The following is a 12,169-nucleotide window of genomic DNA, read 5'->3' on the forward strand; positions in this document are numbered from 1 at the left end:
TTCCCCATGTGGCAGACCTGGCATCTGAGGACATGGGGCAGTGCAGAGGGCCTGGGGGAGTGACACAGGGACAGGCAGGAAGGCCTGGGGTGGAGGACATTGCAGAGACGGTGGGCTGAAGAGAGAGCCATTGACCAAATTAGCAAAGTGATAAGCAAATAAGGAAACTGGTTGAGAAAATAAGGTAAGGAGAAAGGGAGCCAAATGTGTCACTGGAGAAAATATTTAGAAACATGGAAAAACAACATGGGGGAAAAAGGTTAGAAAGAATCCCAAGGTATTGAATTGGAGCTATTGGTGTGAACTCATGGTTTTATATCACACATAAGAAACTGGTGTATAGCACAGGGAACTATTACATTACAATTTCTTGTAATGAGCTGTAATAGAAAAGAATCCGAAAAACAGTATGTATAACTGAATAGCTTTGCTGTACACCTGAAGCTAACATTGTAAATTGACTACACTTCAACTAAAAAAATACATCCCCATCAAATCCTAGTCAGTCGCAGAGGGAAAAAGGTGAGTGAAGGTGGAGGAACCAGTGGCGGGCTGGGGCAATACCCTGTGCCTCCTGATGGGGGCGCAGAAGAGCAGACGTGGAGCGCGGTTTTCCTGCCAAGAACCAGGAAACCTAGGCTGCAGCTAGCCAAGGGTCGCCCTATAGAACTTAGGGGAGGCAGGAGAGAGCGAGGGACTGCTCGAGATGAAGGACTCTGAGGAGACACGACCACTAAACGTAACACACCTTCCTGGAGAGGAAAGGAAGGTTGTGGGAGAGCTGGTGAAGTCTGACGGGGTGTGCAGATCGGATGGGAAGGTGAAGGCTTAACTAGCACGCCAAGGCTTAACACACACACACACACACACACACACACACACACACACACACACACACACACATATGCACATGAGGAAGCCCCGGGGAGCAAATGCTCTCAAATGCCCACAGCGGGGGAGTCTGGGTGAAGAAGATATTGAAGTTCTTTGTTCCGGCTGGCAATGTTCCTGAAATTTTGAAATCATCTCAAAGTAAGTTATTAAACATAAAAGAATGACATCGCCAAGTCCCTCGCCCTCCCTGCACATCAGGGACCGGCCCCTCTGCCCGCCCTGCTGCCCGAGCTGGAGTCCTGCCTTCCCTGCCCCTCCCCACCCTCCTGAATCCCCTCTTCCCCAGTCACTCCCCGTCTGCCTCTCTGGCCCAGTCTATGCTTTGTGCTCCAGGTCTGAGGCCCCCGCCATCTAGTGAACACCTTCACGTGGATGACTCATGAGCATCTCAAACTAACAAGGACTCTTGGCACCTCCGCCAGCTCCCTCTCCCGAAGTTCCTCCCAGATCAGGAAGTGCTGCCACCTGCACCCAAGTGGCCAAAACCTCTGGAGCCATCCTTGAAGCCTCCCGCTCCCTTGCCTACCTCTCCCAGCAGCACGCTCAGTCTCTCTCTTGCTGCCCACCTCTCCTGCTGCCCCGGTTCTAGGCTCTACTGTCTCTCCCTCGGCCTCCACGCCACTGTCCCCCGCACTCAGCCTGCCCACAGCAGAGAGTGGCTGGGCTGCACCCGGCTCAGTGTGTCCCAGTGTCCCCCCTGCACTCGGAGCAGCACCGTGGCCTGCGAGGCCCCTCAGCTTGCCCGTGGGGGTGCTCACTCTCTCGCTGGCTGTCTTCTTTCCCATGAACCGTGAACCCCGTTAGAACAGGACTCTGTCATGTCCACCACCTCTTATCCACTGGGGGCGTCGCTAAGCCTGGCCCTTCCCGAGGAGCCAGCCCTGGGGTGCCCGGTTCACTGGCCCGGCTGGCAGCCCGCCTGCAGCCTTCCCCCACCGAGGCCTCACTGCTTCCCTGCAGACCCCCTGCAGCCCCGCGTGCGTCTTCACTCTGCTCCTCCTCTGCGCTTGGCTCCTACCCGCCTCCTCTGGGAGCCTCTAACCACACAGACTGGCCCCGTGCCCTTCATGCCCCTCGGCTGTGGCCTTGCTGGCCTGTGCTCTCCCTGCCCACCCCTCTCAGGACCGCGGTCAGGGTCACAGGTACAAACATTCCCAGCTCCTTAAATGACAGCCGTCTGCCCAGTACAAGGGCGCCCCTCCCGGGCAGGCCTCCATGTCTCTCCGGCCCCTCCCGACCTGTCTCCCTCCCTCAGGGGACTGTCTACCTGGGCTGAGTGTGGAAGGGACAGAGAAGGTTTGCAGAGGACATCTGAGTGGCTGCGGGCAGGTGGGCAGGGACTCACTCACCACATTTGCCGTCCTGCAGCACCTGGCCTGTGCCACACGTCCCCTGGCCCTCTGGGACCTTTGCTGGCCGCTGGGCCACCTCGTACTCGGTGCCGGCGACCTGGATGGAGAAGTGCTGCCGGCTGAGGGACTTCCGCAGGGTCTTGATGGCAGCCTGCAAGCTCTGCTCCACTCGCTTCCGCACACAGTCCGCTTCGCAGGTGTCTGCAGGGGTGGGCAAGGCCGTGACCCACTGCCCCCAGAAGAGCACCTCTTCACCCAGGCCCCCCCGCCGGGTGCGGTGCATTCTTGCAGCAGCCCTGGGCCGAGGCACTGATGCTGTGAATGTCTGATGGATGAGGAGACTGAGGCTCCGAGTGTTCTGACCTGCTCAAGGCCATGCAGCAGATCTGAGTAGGAACCAGACCTCTGCCACTGCAACACCTCCCCTCCCCAGGGCACGACTCACTGCTGGGTGTCCCTGCCTGTCCCTGCCACTTAGACACCCTTGTGGCTGACAGACCTCAGCTCGTTCTCACGTGCTCACCACCTCGCATCTCCCTTGGTGCTGGGGAGTTTGTGGGCACCCCATGGCTGGGAGTGCTGCTGGCTTGGGGACCAGAGTCTGTCCCTTCTTGCCACAGTGCCCAGGTCCAGGCACACACAGTGCACATTTGCTGACAGATCTCCACTCCTCGGTCACAACTCAACACTCATTCACAGCCCAGAGGGGGATGGTATGAAGCACAAGCCAGCATTCCACAAGCCCCCTTCTGGAACCTGGGAAAGACAGGTCTTTGGCGCAACCATCCTGGGGAGGCTGCAGGGATTATCCCTTTCGGGCCCCACCAAGGGTGTGGAGGGGTGGGGAGAGGCCCTGCGGCTGTCACTGCAGGCCTCCAAGCCCTGCTCCTCTCATGGCCCCGGGCCTCCTCTTCCACCCTGGGCTGAGCAGCTGCTTTAAGGCCCTGGCACTGACCCCTGCCGGTTCCCCCGCCTGCCTGGCTGGCCTCTACTTCCTGTAGCTGTGGCTTGGGTGGGAGCCCAGCTTCAGCCTAGTAGACCCCTGCCAGCCCTCCCAGTCCACCGTCCTCACTGAGGCCCTCAGCACCTCAGAAGGGGACCCCTCACCCACCTGAGACCTCTTCCATCTTTGTCTCAACCTCAAACTCTGCTGTGATGTGGGTCACCTCCTTGGATGGGGACTTTCGGCCACGGCGCCTCTTCTTGGAGGAGTCACACTTGAGGGTCACAAAGGTCACGTGGCAGTTTTCTGGACAAGGAAGGGACCGCTGTGGCAAAGGTGGCACAGGGTGGAGAGCAGGGTCCTACCTGCCCTGCACACAAAGTGCCGTTGGCAAGGGTCCCACCTTGCCGAACAGTCCACGTGCAGATGGGGAAACAGGCTAAGGAAGGCCAGGGTTTTCTGAGGGGCCAGAGGCTGAGCCAGGCCCCGCACCCAGCCCTTCTGAGTCCCCCACACCGCCGCGTACCAGGCACCTCGTGCATCTTCCTTAGCAAAGCTGTGCAGCTCCAGCTCTGGGCCACTTGGCCCAGGTCAGGCCTGCTCAGTGCCAAGGTTTCTCAGATTTCAGGGGGAATCCTAAGGTGTCCAGGAACCTTCATGGAAACAGCTGGGGTGCTTTCCTCCTGCATCCTTCTCCCCAGGCTTTCCCTGTGCTGTTCCCCCAGCCTGGAACGCCCTTCTTGGTCACCCTCACTCAAGAAGGAGCCTCTGCGTAAGCCCTCGATCCCTTCCATTTGGCCACAACCAGGCTGCACAGAAAGCCCAGGCCTGGAGGAGCTTGTTGAACCCCCGGGGAGGCAGGGACGATGGGCCCCAGCGATGCTGGGGGACAGGCTTTCTACTCACATGCTGGCTTTCTTCCCCAGGGACACCCCCACTGTCAACAGTGCACCGGGCGGGGCTCCACGGCAGGGAGGGTGAAGAGAGGCTCCGCCTTTGAAAACCCAGTCCTGCTGGACCCTGGGGTCCCAGAGCCCGGGAATGGGGACCCGCTGCCGTCCCCCGAGTGGGTTGGTACCAGCACGGCCCACTCACCCAGCAGCTGCTGCCTCAGGGCCTCCCTTGCTGGCTCTCGGCTTCGGGGCCGGAGGTGGCACTTGGCGTCTCGGATCTTGAAGCGGGCCTTCTGCCTGATGAGGGTGGCGGGGGCACCTGGGGAGAGCCCAAATCCCCCCAGGTGGTGGCTTCTCCTGTGGGCAGGGAGATGGCGGGGCCCGGGGGCTGTGGAGGGAGTGCCTGAGTGTGAGGGGGCTGCCGGGGGACGAATCCACTGGGAGCTGGGGGTGGGGACCTCTGCTGCCTTGACTCTCTCCCTGAAAAAGGTGGAAGTGTGGATGGTGGGGTCAAGTTGAAGCCAGGGGCCACCCAGCCAGAGGCCTTCTGCAGAGCAGGACAGGCCAGCCTCCCACCTCCTCCACCATCAAAGCCAGTTCATGTGCTTCATGCTTTCAGGAAAAGGGGCAGGACAGAAGAGAGAGGGACGCAAGGAAGGGAAGGGGTTTTGAAAGAATATAAACCCTCAGAGCCACTGATTCTTTTTAAGAGCACATCACAGACCCTTGGCCTAGAGAACCCTACAGTCGCAGAGGCTGAGAAGTACCCTTGTGTGGACTGGATGCCCACCGGCTCCGGCGTCCTGCACAGGACACGCTGGAGGGGGAGCTGGCAGGGGAGCCGGTGGGCTGTGCTGACCGGGACCCGGGACACACGCTCCCAGTCAGAGCGCGACCCTGGGAGCTTTCAGGGCCTCGTGGCCACAGCAGATGTGACTCACTTCACTGAAACTGCATCTGAGGTCCACAGACGCATGGCACTTTAGGGTCACTAAACCACTCCAGAACCACAGCGCAGAGCCTCAGAGCCAGAAGGGCCCTTTCACGGTCCACCGCCCCTGGGCTGGGACTCAGCCTGCGGTCTGCCTGCCCTTCGGTCCTGGCCCTGCTCCTAGCTCCCCGGCACCCTGAGGAGGCAGGCCCCAGGCCGGGAGGCTCTTCCCTCTGCCCCCGGCACGGTGCTGGACGCAAAGTCAAGGGCTCGTGCAGGTGTGCGTGGGGCACGGACAGGCCAGGGGCTACCTGAGCAGCTGGGCCCGCCGCTGGAGCTGGTGCTGTTGCGTTTCTGCAGCGTCTTGCCCTGGAGGCCCGGGACCCCGCAGCTCAGGCTGTAGCTGTTGTCCGAGTCTGCAGAGAGGCCAGTGGTGAGATGGGCCTGGGTGCCCCCCGCCTCTAGCACCCCCAGATAGATCCCGGGGGCCTTGGAGGGGTCACTGAGTAAGAGGAAGGTCAGCACTGACCCTTACGTCAGTTCATTTCTGCTACACGACTATGGGCTAGACAGCTGGGCAGGAGGGGGTCCACTGTACTTCTGAGGACACAAGGCCCACACAGAACCTGATAGCTGCCCGGGATCACTCAGGGGCCAGGGCCAGGGGTCCTCATACCTAGGCTGGGGTCCCTTCCTGGAGAACAGCAGGCAGCAGGGCGGGATCCCGGGGAAGGAAGCCCCCGCCCCCCACCATCCCATCTCGGGGACACCCCGGGTTACCTGGCGTGAAGAGGGTGTGGGCCAGGCAGGACAGGGAGCAGCTCTCCACACTGCCCTCCTTGCTGCAGGACAGCTGGGCCTGGGGTGAGGCCTTGGCCCGAGAAAGGCACTTGCCCGTCTCTGAGGAGAAAGAAGACACGAGGGAGGGCTTGAGGGGCCAGGGAGGCCTTCCGGAGCTGGCAGGGCCCCTGAGCACAGACCAACAGGAACTCCCACCGCACCTCCATCCTCTGTCTAGGCCGTCTTGGTAGGAGGGGGATGGGAGTTGGCAGGTCCACATCCTTTGGACACGTGGGGACACTGGGCCCAGAGAGCTGTTCCCGCCTCCCCCAACCCCAGTCTAGGCCGTCTGTGAGCAGGTTCATACCCCACGCCCAGGGCGGGGCTGGGTCCTCCAGAGGAGGTGTCTGTGCCCATCTGGGGAAAGGAACGGCTGAAAATAACGGACAGGGCTTCTTGGCAGAGACCAGCCCCTAAGTGGGTCACTGGGAGCCCCTCTCTGGGGCAGCGCTCGGACCCACCCATGGGTGTCTGAAGATGTCCAAAACTGAGCTCTTCAGAGTTTCTCGTGTGTTTATTTACCTTTTGAGGATTAAAAGATGTCCCAGACTCCTAGGAAAAGACTGACGATTCTATAGTCCAGGCAAACATCTGAACCGACTTTATGGATGTCTGACTGACCAGTGACAGCTGCCTCCAGAAGTGTCACACTCGGAGCCCACCGTCAGCGGTGGGGTCACTCCAGGCTTGAGGAGACGTAAACCTGATTTGCTTTGGTTTATTAAAACCACTTGAGTAGTGGGGCTTTGTAACACTCCTCGGTTCTTTCCCAAGTTCCAGCCTGTAACTGCTCCTTTGGGGTCATGATCAGAAGACGTTCCCCTTTCCCAGGTCAAAGCCCGACCCTACCCCGTAGTGCGGAGGGATCTCCTGTGCAAACGGGACTGCAGCTGAGATACACCTGAGAGGTTGTTTATGGAAGTCTCCGAAAATTCTCCTACGAGTCAGCTCAAATCTTGGCTGATGGGAGCCTTAATATGCCTCTATTATATATGATCAAAACCCAGAATCCCCGGGGCAAAGCTTCCACAACAGCAGCAGAACGACTGGAACAGAGCCCAGGAAGAGCCCGGGTTAGTCTTCCCAGGTGGCCATTAACCTTCTTCTTTGGTATCAACGGGCAAAGCTTAGGCCAGGCTCTCAGGGGACAAGCTCAACAACACGGGAAGCACTGGTGACCAAGGCTTGTCCTCCCTGCCTCAGAGCCACCACAGCCTTGGCTGGAACAGCTGCAGCACCTTTAAATCTGAGGGTACCCATGCATATGATCCCTACTGTGAACTGAAAACTCCCAGCGCTTTTCCTGCTTGTCAGTGAACTAATTATGCTGTCTGGGTCCTTTGTCTTCCTCAGATTACCAACGAGCACTCCTACCCCTCCCCGCAGGAGAGGCCCCATCTCTGCGTGCCTGTGCTCAGAAGTGCTCACAGCCGGAACAGAGCTTCTGGAGACTCCGCGCCAAATCCGGACTCAGTACTGTCTGTTGCTGGGACTTACCTTAAACATGAAGAGATCTTAAAATTCATATGGAAACTCAAGGGAAGTTCAAGAAGCCAGATCAATCTTGAATGTGAAAGCAGGAGGACTTGCACTTCACAATATAAAAACTTACCATAAAGCTACGGTAATCAAAACGGGCTTGAGGACAAACAAATAGATCAATGGGACAGAAATGAGAGCCTAGAAACAGACCCATTCATTTACAGCCAACTGATTTCAAGAGGATGCCAAGATAACTGTACGGGGAAAAAGGAAGGTCTTTTCAACAAATAATGCTGTGACACCTGTGAGCCACATGCAAAAGAATACACTTGGACTCCTATCTCACACCATATAAAATTAATCCAACATGGATCAAAGACCTAAAGGTAAGAGCTAAAACTACAAAGCTCTTAGAAAGAAAACAGGTGTAATCTTTGGGAATTTGGATTAGGCAATGGACAGTTTCTTAGAAGTGACACAAAAAACACAAACAACCAAAGGGAAAAAAACGTAAACTGAACTTCACGAAAACATAAAACGTTTGTGCTTCAAAAGACACCATCAAGAAAGCAAAAAGGCAACTCACAGAACGGGAGAAAATCTTTGTAAATCGTGTATCTAATCAGGGACTTGTATGCAGAACATATGAAGAACTGTTTCACTGTAATAATAAAGCCAACTAATTCAACTAGAAATGGGCAAAGGATCTGAACAGGCATTTCTTTAAAGAAGATATACAAGTGGACAAGTACATGAAAAAATACTCAGCATCACTAGCCATCAGGGAAACACAAATACAAACCACAATGACATATCACTTCATACCCACTAAGATGGCCACAATCAAAAAGGCAGATAATAACAAGTGCTGGTGAGGATGTGGAGAAACTGGAACCCTCACACACTGCTGGAGGGAATGTAAAATGTACAGTGGTGCAGCCACTTTGGGAAATAGCCTGGCAGTTCCTCAAAACTTAAACACAGAGTTACCATACAACCCAGCAATTTCCCTCTTAGGTATATACCACAGAAAACTGTAAACATATGTTCGTACAGAAGCTTGTGCATGAATGCTCATAACAGCATTATTCGTAATAGCCCAAAGCTGGAAACAACGCAAAATGTGCATTGACTGATGGATGGATAAACAAAGTGCAGTGTAACTGCACGGTGGAATATAACTCGGCAATGAAAAGGAATGAAGCACTGACACCTGCTACAACATGGCTGAACCTTGAAATTACGCTAAATGAGATAAGCCAGTCACAGAAGGCCACAGAGCGTATTCCACTTATATGAAATCCCCAGAGTGGCGACTTCATAAAAGACAAAAGTAGATTGTGGTGGCCTAGGGCTGGGGGGCTTGAGGGAAATGAGGAGGGGCTGCTGTGGGGATGGGCTTCTTCTTGGAGGAGTGAGAAGGCTCTACAACCCACCGTGGCTGCACAGCTCTGTGACTACACTGACACTCACTGAATTGCACACTAACTGGGTGAACTCCGTGGTATGTGAATTACATCTCAAAAAAGCTGTTAGTAAAAACAAAAAGCAAAAGGAAGAGAGAAAGTATCAGGCTGGACATGCAAGAATCATCCAGGCCGGAATCAAGCCCAAATGTCTCCCAGGTCATCACGCGAAATACGCAAGGACTTCCTACAGGACCGAGAGGCTCACAGGTTCCATCTCACACACTCACACACACACACACACACACACACACACACACACACACACACACACACGTTTGGCTTCCTAGTCTGTAAAGGAGCAGGAGGAACAATCAGGTTGTCAGACCCATACGGATGAAATCTGGTGAAGCCGGGACAGCCCCCTGGAACCACCAGACACCTCACTTGAACTTTTGCTAACACCTTTCTCTGAAGACAACCCATCCCCGAAGGGACAAGCTGGCTGTGACATTAGACAATGTTGGTGAGAAGCTTTTCCAGGGTAACAGAGGAAATGGCATGGCTGCGACCTTCAGAATCCTGGATAAAGTGTAAAGATGGGACCTGGACTGGAGCCAAGTCCTAAGACCTTTTGAGCATCTCTGGATGGATGTCTTGGGTTATAAATACGCACTAGTAATAGCAGGTTTACTTTCTGGGTGAGCTGAAGCAGTCTCTTGTTGAAAAAAATAACAGCATTCACAGCAGTGAAATGTTACTAGATTTTGTGTTTCTTATTTGGGATATTCCAACTTACTTATTTAGTAACATGCAGATACATTTTACTGGGAGAGTTATTCATAAAATTATTCAGAAATGTCACCATCTTCATTACCTCTAATTATTTTGAAAAATAAAAATGGATTTTTCAGAACTTACTATAAAGTCACCATTTAGAGATCTTAAACTGAGGTTCCTCAGAGAACCTCTAAAAGCAGAGAGATCACAGAAACTGACTGTTATCCAGGATTCTCCAAGCAGGCAGATGACTACACAGAGTCGAGAGCCTGTATCTAAGACCACTGGAATAAATTCTCCTGGACGTTTGCGACCACTGATCTCCATACGCTCCTTTGCATACCTTCGTTCTTTATTCTTTTGGCCATGTTTCCCTGTCACATCCACTTAATTCTGATTTATCCAAACAAGTAGTAACTCACCTAGATGGAGGCCTTACTAGTGATAACCTCAGCTAACTGTTCCGTGGGGCTGTAAGACCGTTCCAAGTGAATGACTCCCCAGTACCCCCAGTGAGCAAATGCCTCCTTGCAAAGCATCTGGAGATAGAACACATTCCAAGGGACAAATGGTGAAGCAGATGGCAGAGGCTACCAGCCCCATCCACAGGAACTGGACCGCCCCGGTGGTCATCATCTCCGGGGATACACAGATAATGCTGCCGAGAGCACGGCTTAGGGGCCTGATGAAGCAGTCTGACTTCCTAGTGCAAGGAGTCATGGAAAACATGGATACGGCCTCGGATTTTCTTTTGGTCAATCATGGGAGTCTGTGCCACTGCCGGCATGTCATTGTGAACCTGGATTCATGGCGGAGGTGAGTTGGGACGATCTACACCGAGGCTCCACAAGAAAGCAGCCTGAACACCGAGGGCGGGCTTGAGGAGTCGATAGGACCGGTTTTCTGGCTCAGCCCTGGGGACTCTTCAATCATGGTTCTAGCGGGCCTTCTAGTACCTTCTAATACCTTCAGCCATACTTGTCTGTCTCATCATCCCACGCCTGCTGTCCAGAATATCTGTTGCTTTTGTGCAGTCACAGACCCAGCAAATGGCTTAGGGACAAAAATGAGATAAATTCACCCTGACTGACAGTGCCCTGACCAGCAGACCTCCACCAATGGCTCTTCATGGAGGCTGGTTTGACGGCCGTGGTGAAGATCTGGACAAGTCCTGTGGCCCCTCCTGTAGCTCTGACTGAGGAGGGACAACCGAAAGAGGGACTGAGAATTCAAAAAAAAAAAAAAAAAAAAAACCAAACCCAAGTCCCCATGTGTCTAGATAAAAGCCTGTATCTCACAGCTCCAGTCACAAGTAAATACTCGACCTCACACGACCCTAATAATCAGAGGACACATCTCGGAAAGCCAACCAGCGGGTGCCAGTCCCAGGCCTGGAAAGTCAGCCACCTGGTGGCCGGCTCACTCAGTGATCAGGCTTCTAAGGGAGCGCCAGCCCGTTCTCCCTCAGAACCCTGCCAAGGCACGCTCCTGAGGCTGACATCACCAACCCTGCCTCTACCCAACACGGCCCCAACCCGCTCTTCCCCAAAACTCCAGACAAGAACAGGGCTTTGCTTTGCTCAATGAGACTTTGCCTGAGCAGCACAGCAAATCTCAAGTAAGCAGCACATTCAGCCTTTTGATTTTGGGTATTAAGTTACGGTATCCGTTCTTTGATACTTTCATTCTTCATTCAACAAACATTTACTGAGTATCTACGCTTGCTGGGCTCTGGGGATTCAGCAGCAAACAAGACAGGCTGAAAACACCTGCTCAAGTGTGCGGAGTGTGTGTTCAGTGAGGGCAGACAGACAACGCCCAGCAGGGCTCTGTGAAGTGCACAGGTGTGGTGGTGCCAAGTGCAACGGGAGGAAAAGAGCGCGAGGGCCGAGTGGCGGGTCGGGGTGCAGAGGGGGGCCGGCTGCTGCTCTGGGTGTGTGGTCAGGAGGGCCCCCAGAGCAGACCCCTGCGAAGAGGGAGGCGCCCTCCAGGCCAACAGAGGAGCCCAAGCACGGCTGTGTTGAGGTGGGGGTGCCACAGCTGCAAGGTCAGGGAGGCTGGCAGGGGGTGGTGAGGGGGAGGGTGGAGGGCAGTCAGGCCTGGGTGCCGCAGCCTTTGGGCCATTCTAGGGACTCTGGCTTTGCTTCTGCATGAAGAGGAGTCACTGGAGGGCGCTGAGCCAAGAGGACAGACTCTGACTTAAATTTAACAGTCTTACTCTGGCAGCCCTGGGGAGGTTAGAGCACGGCGGGGCAAGGACTTGAGAACTGCTTCGGGGACACAGCCCCAGCACCCGGTACAGGCCCAGCACATAGCGGGTAGTCAGTACGTGTTTATGGAATCAGTGAATGTGGGGGACTGTCCAGCACTCAGCCTAGAGGTGCCCCAGTACCCAGAGCCACCAGCAGAGGGCGCACGAGCCCTGCGCACTCCAGGAGGCCTGCCTCGCCAGACACCGTGGGGCCGGCGGCCTGGGCGGGAGGCAGGTGTGCAGAGACCCAGCTACTCCTCAGTCCAGGCTGTAGTGCCTTGTAACCACTCCGCCTCTCCTACCAGCCTTCTTGGTAGGACAAGGAGAGCTGGGGGCTGAGGCCTCCACACTCCACTCCCTCTGAGCTGTCAGCTCCCCCTGCGCCACAGCTCTGGCT

The 12,169-nt window shown here is 55.2% G+C and overlaps 1 protein-coding gene across 4 annotated transcripts in view; it reads right to left on the reverse strand.

Annotated features, from left to right (window-relative positions):
* The window catches only part of SCUBE1 (signal peptide, CUB domain and EGF like domain containing 1), a 128,030-nt gene that overhangs the window by 15,548 nt on the left and 100,313 nt on the right, over positions 1-12,169 (reverse strand). For 2 of the 4 annotated variants that reach the window (XM_074375656.1, XM_074375654.1), the window contains 5 exons: positions 5,794-5,913; positions 5,325-5,429; positions 4,285-4,470; positions 3,358-3,495; positions 2,244-2,447 (listed from right to left, as the gene is read on the reverse strand). In XM_074375656.1, coding sequence (XP_074231757.1) covers positions 2,244-2,447; positions 3,358-3,495; positions 4,285-4,470; positions 5,325-5,429; positions 5,794-5,913 — 753 coding nt within the window. The remainder of the gene's footprint in view (positions 1-2,243; positions 2,448-3,357; positions 3,496-4,284; positions 4,471-5,324; positions 5,430-5,793; positions 5,914-12,169) is intronic. The other 2 variants (XM_074375657.1, XM_074375655.1) reach the window with 1 other exon arrangement.

Source organism: Camelus bactrianus, chromosome 12 (assembly GCF_048773025.1).
Source record: "Camelus bactrianus isolate YW-2024 breed Bactrian camel chromosome 12, ASM4877302v1, whole genome shotgun sequence".
In the NCBI taxonomy this organism is placed as follows: Eukaryota; Metazoa; Chordata; class Mammalia; order Artiodactyla; family Camelidae; genus Camelus; species Camelus bactrianus.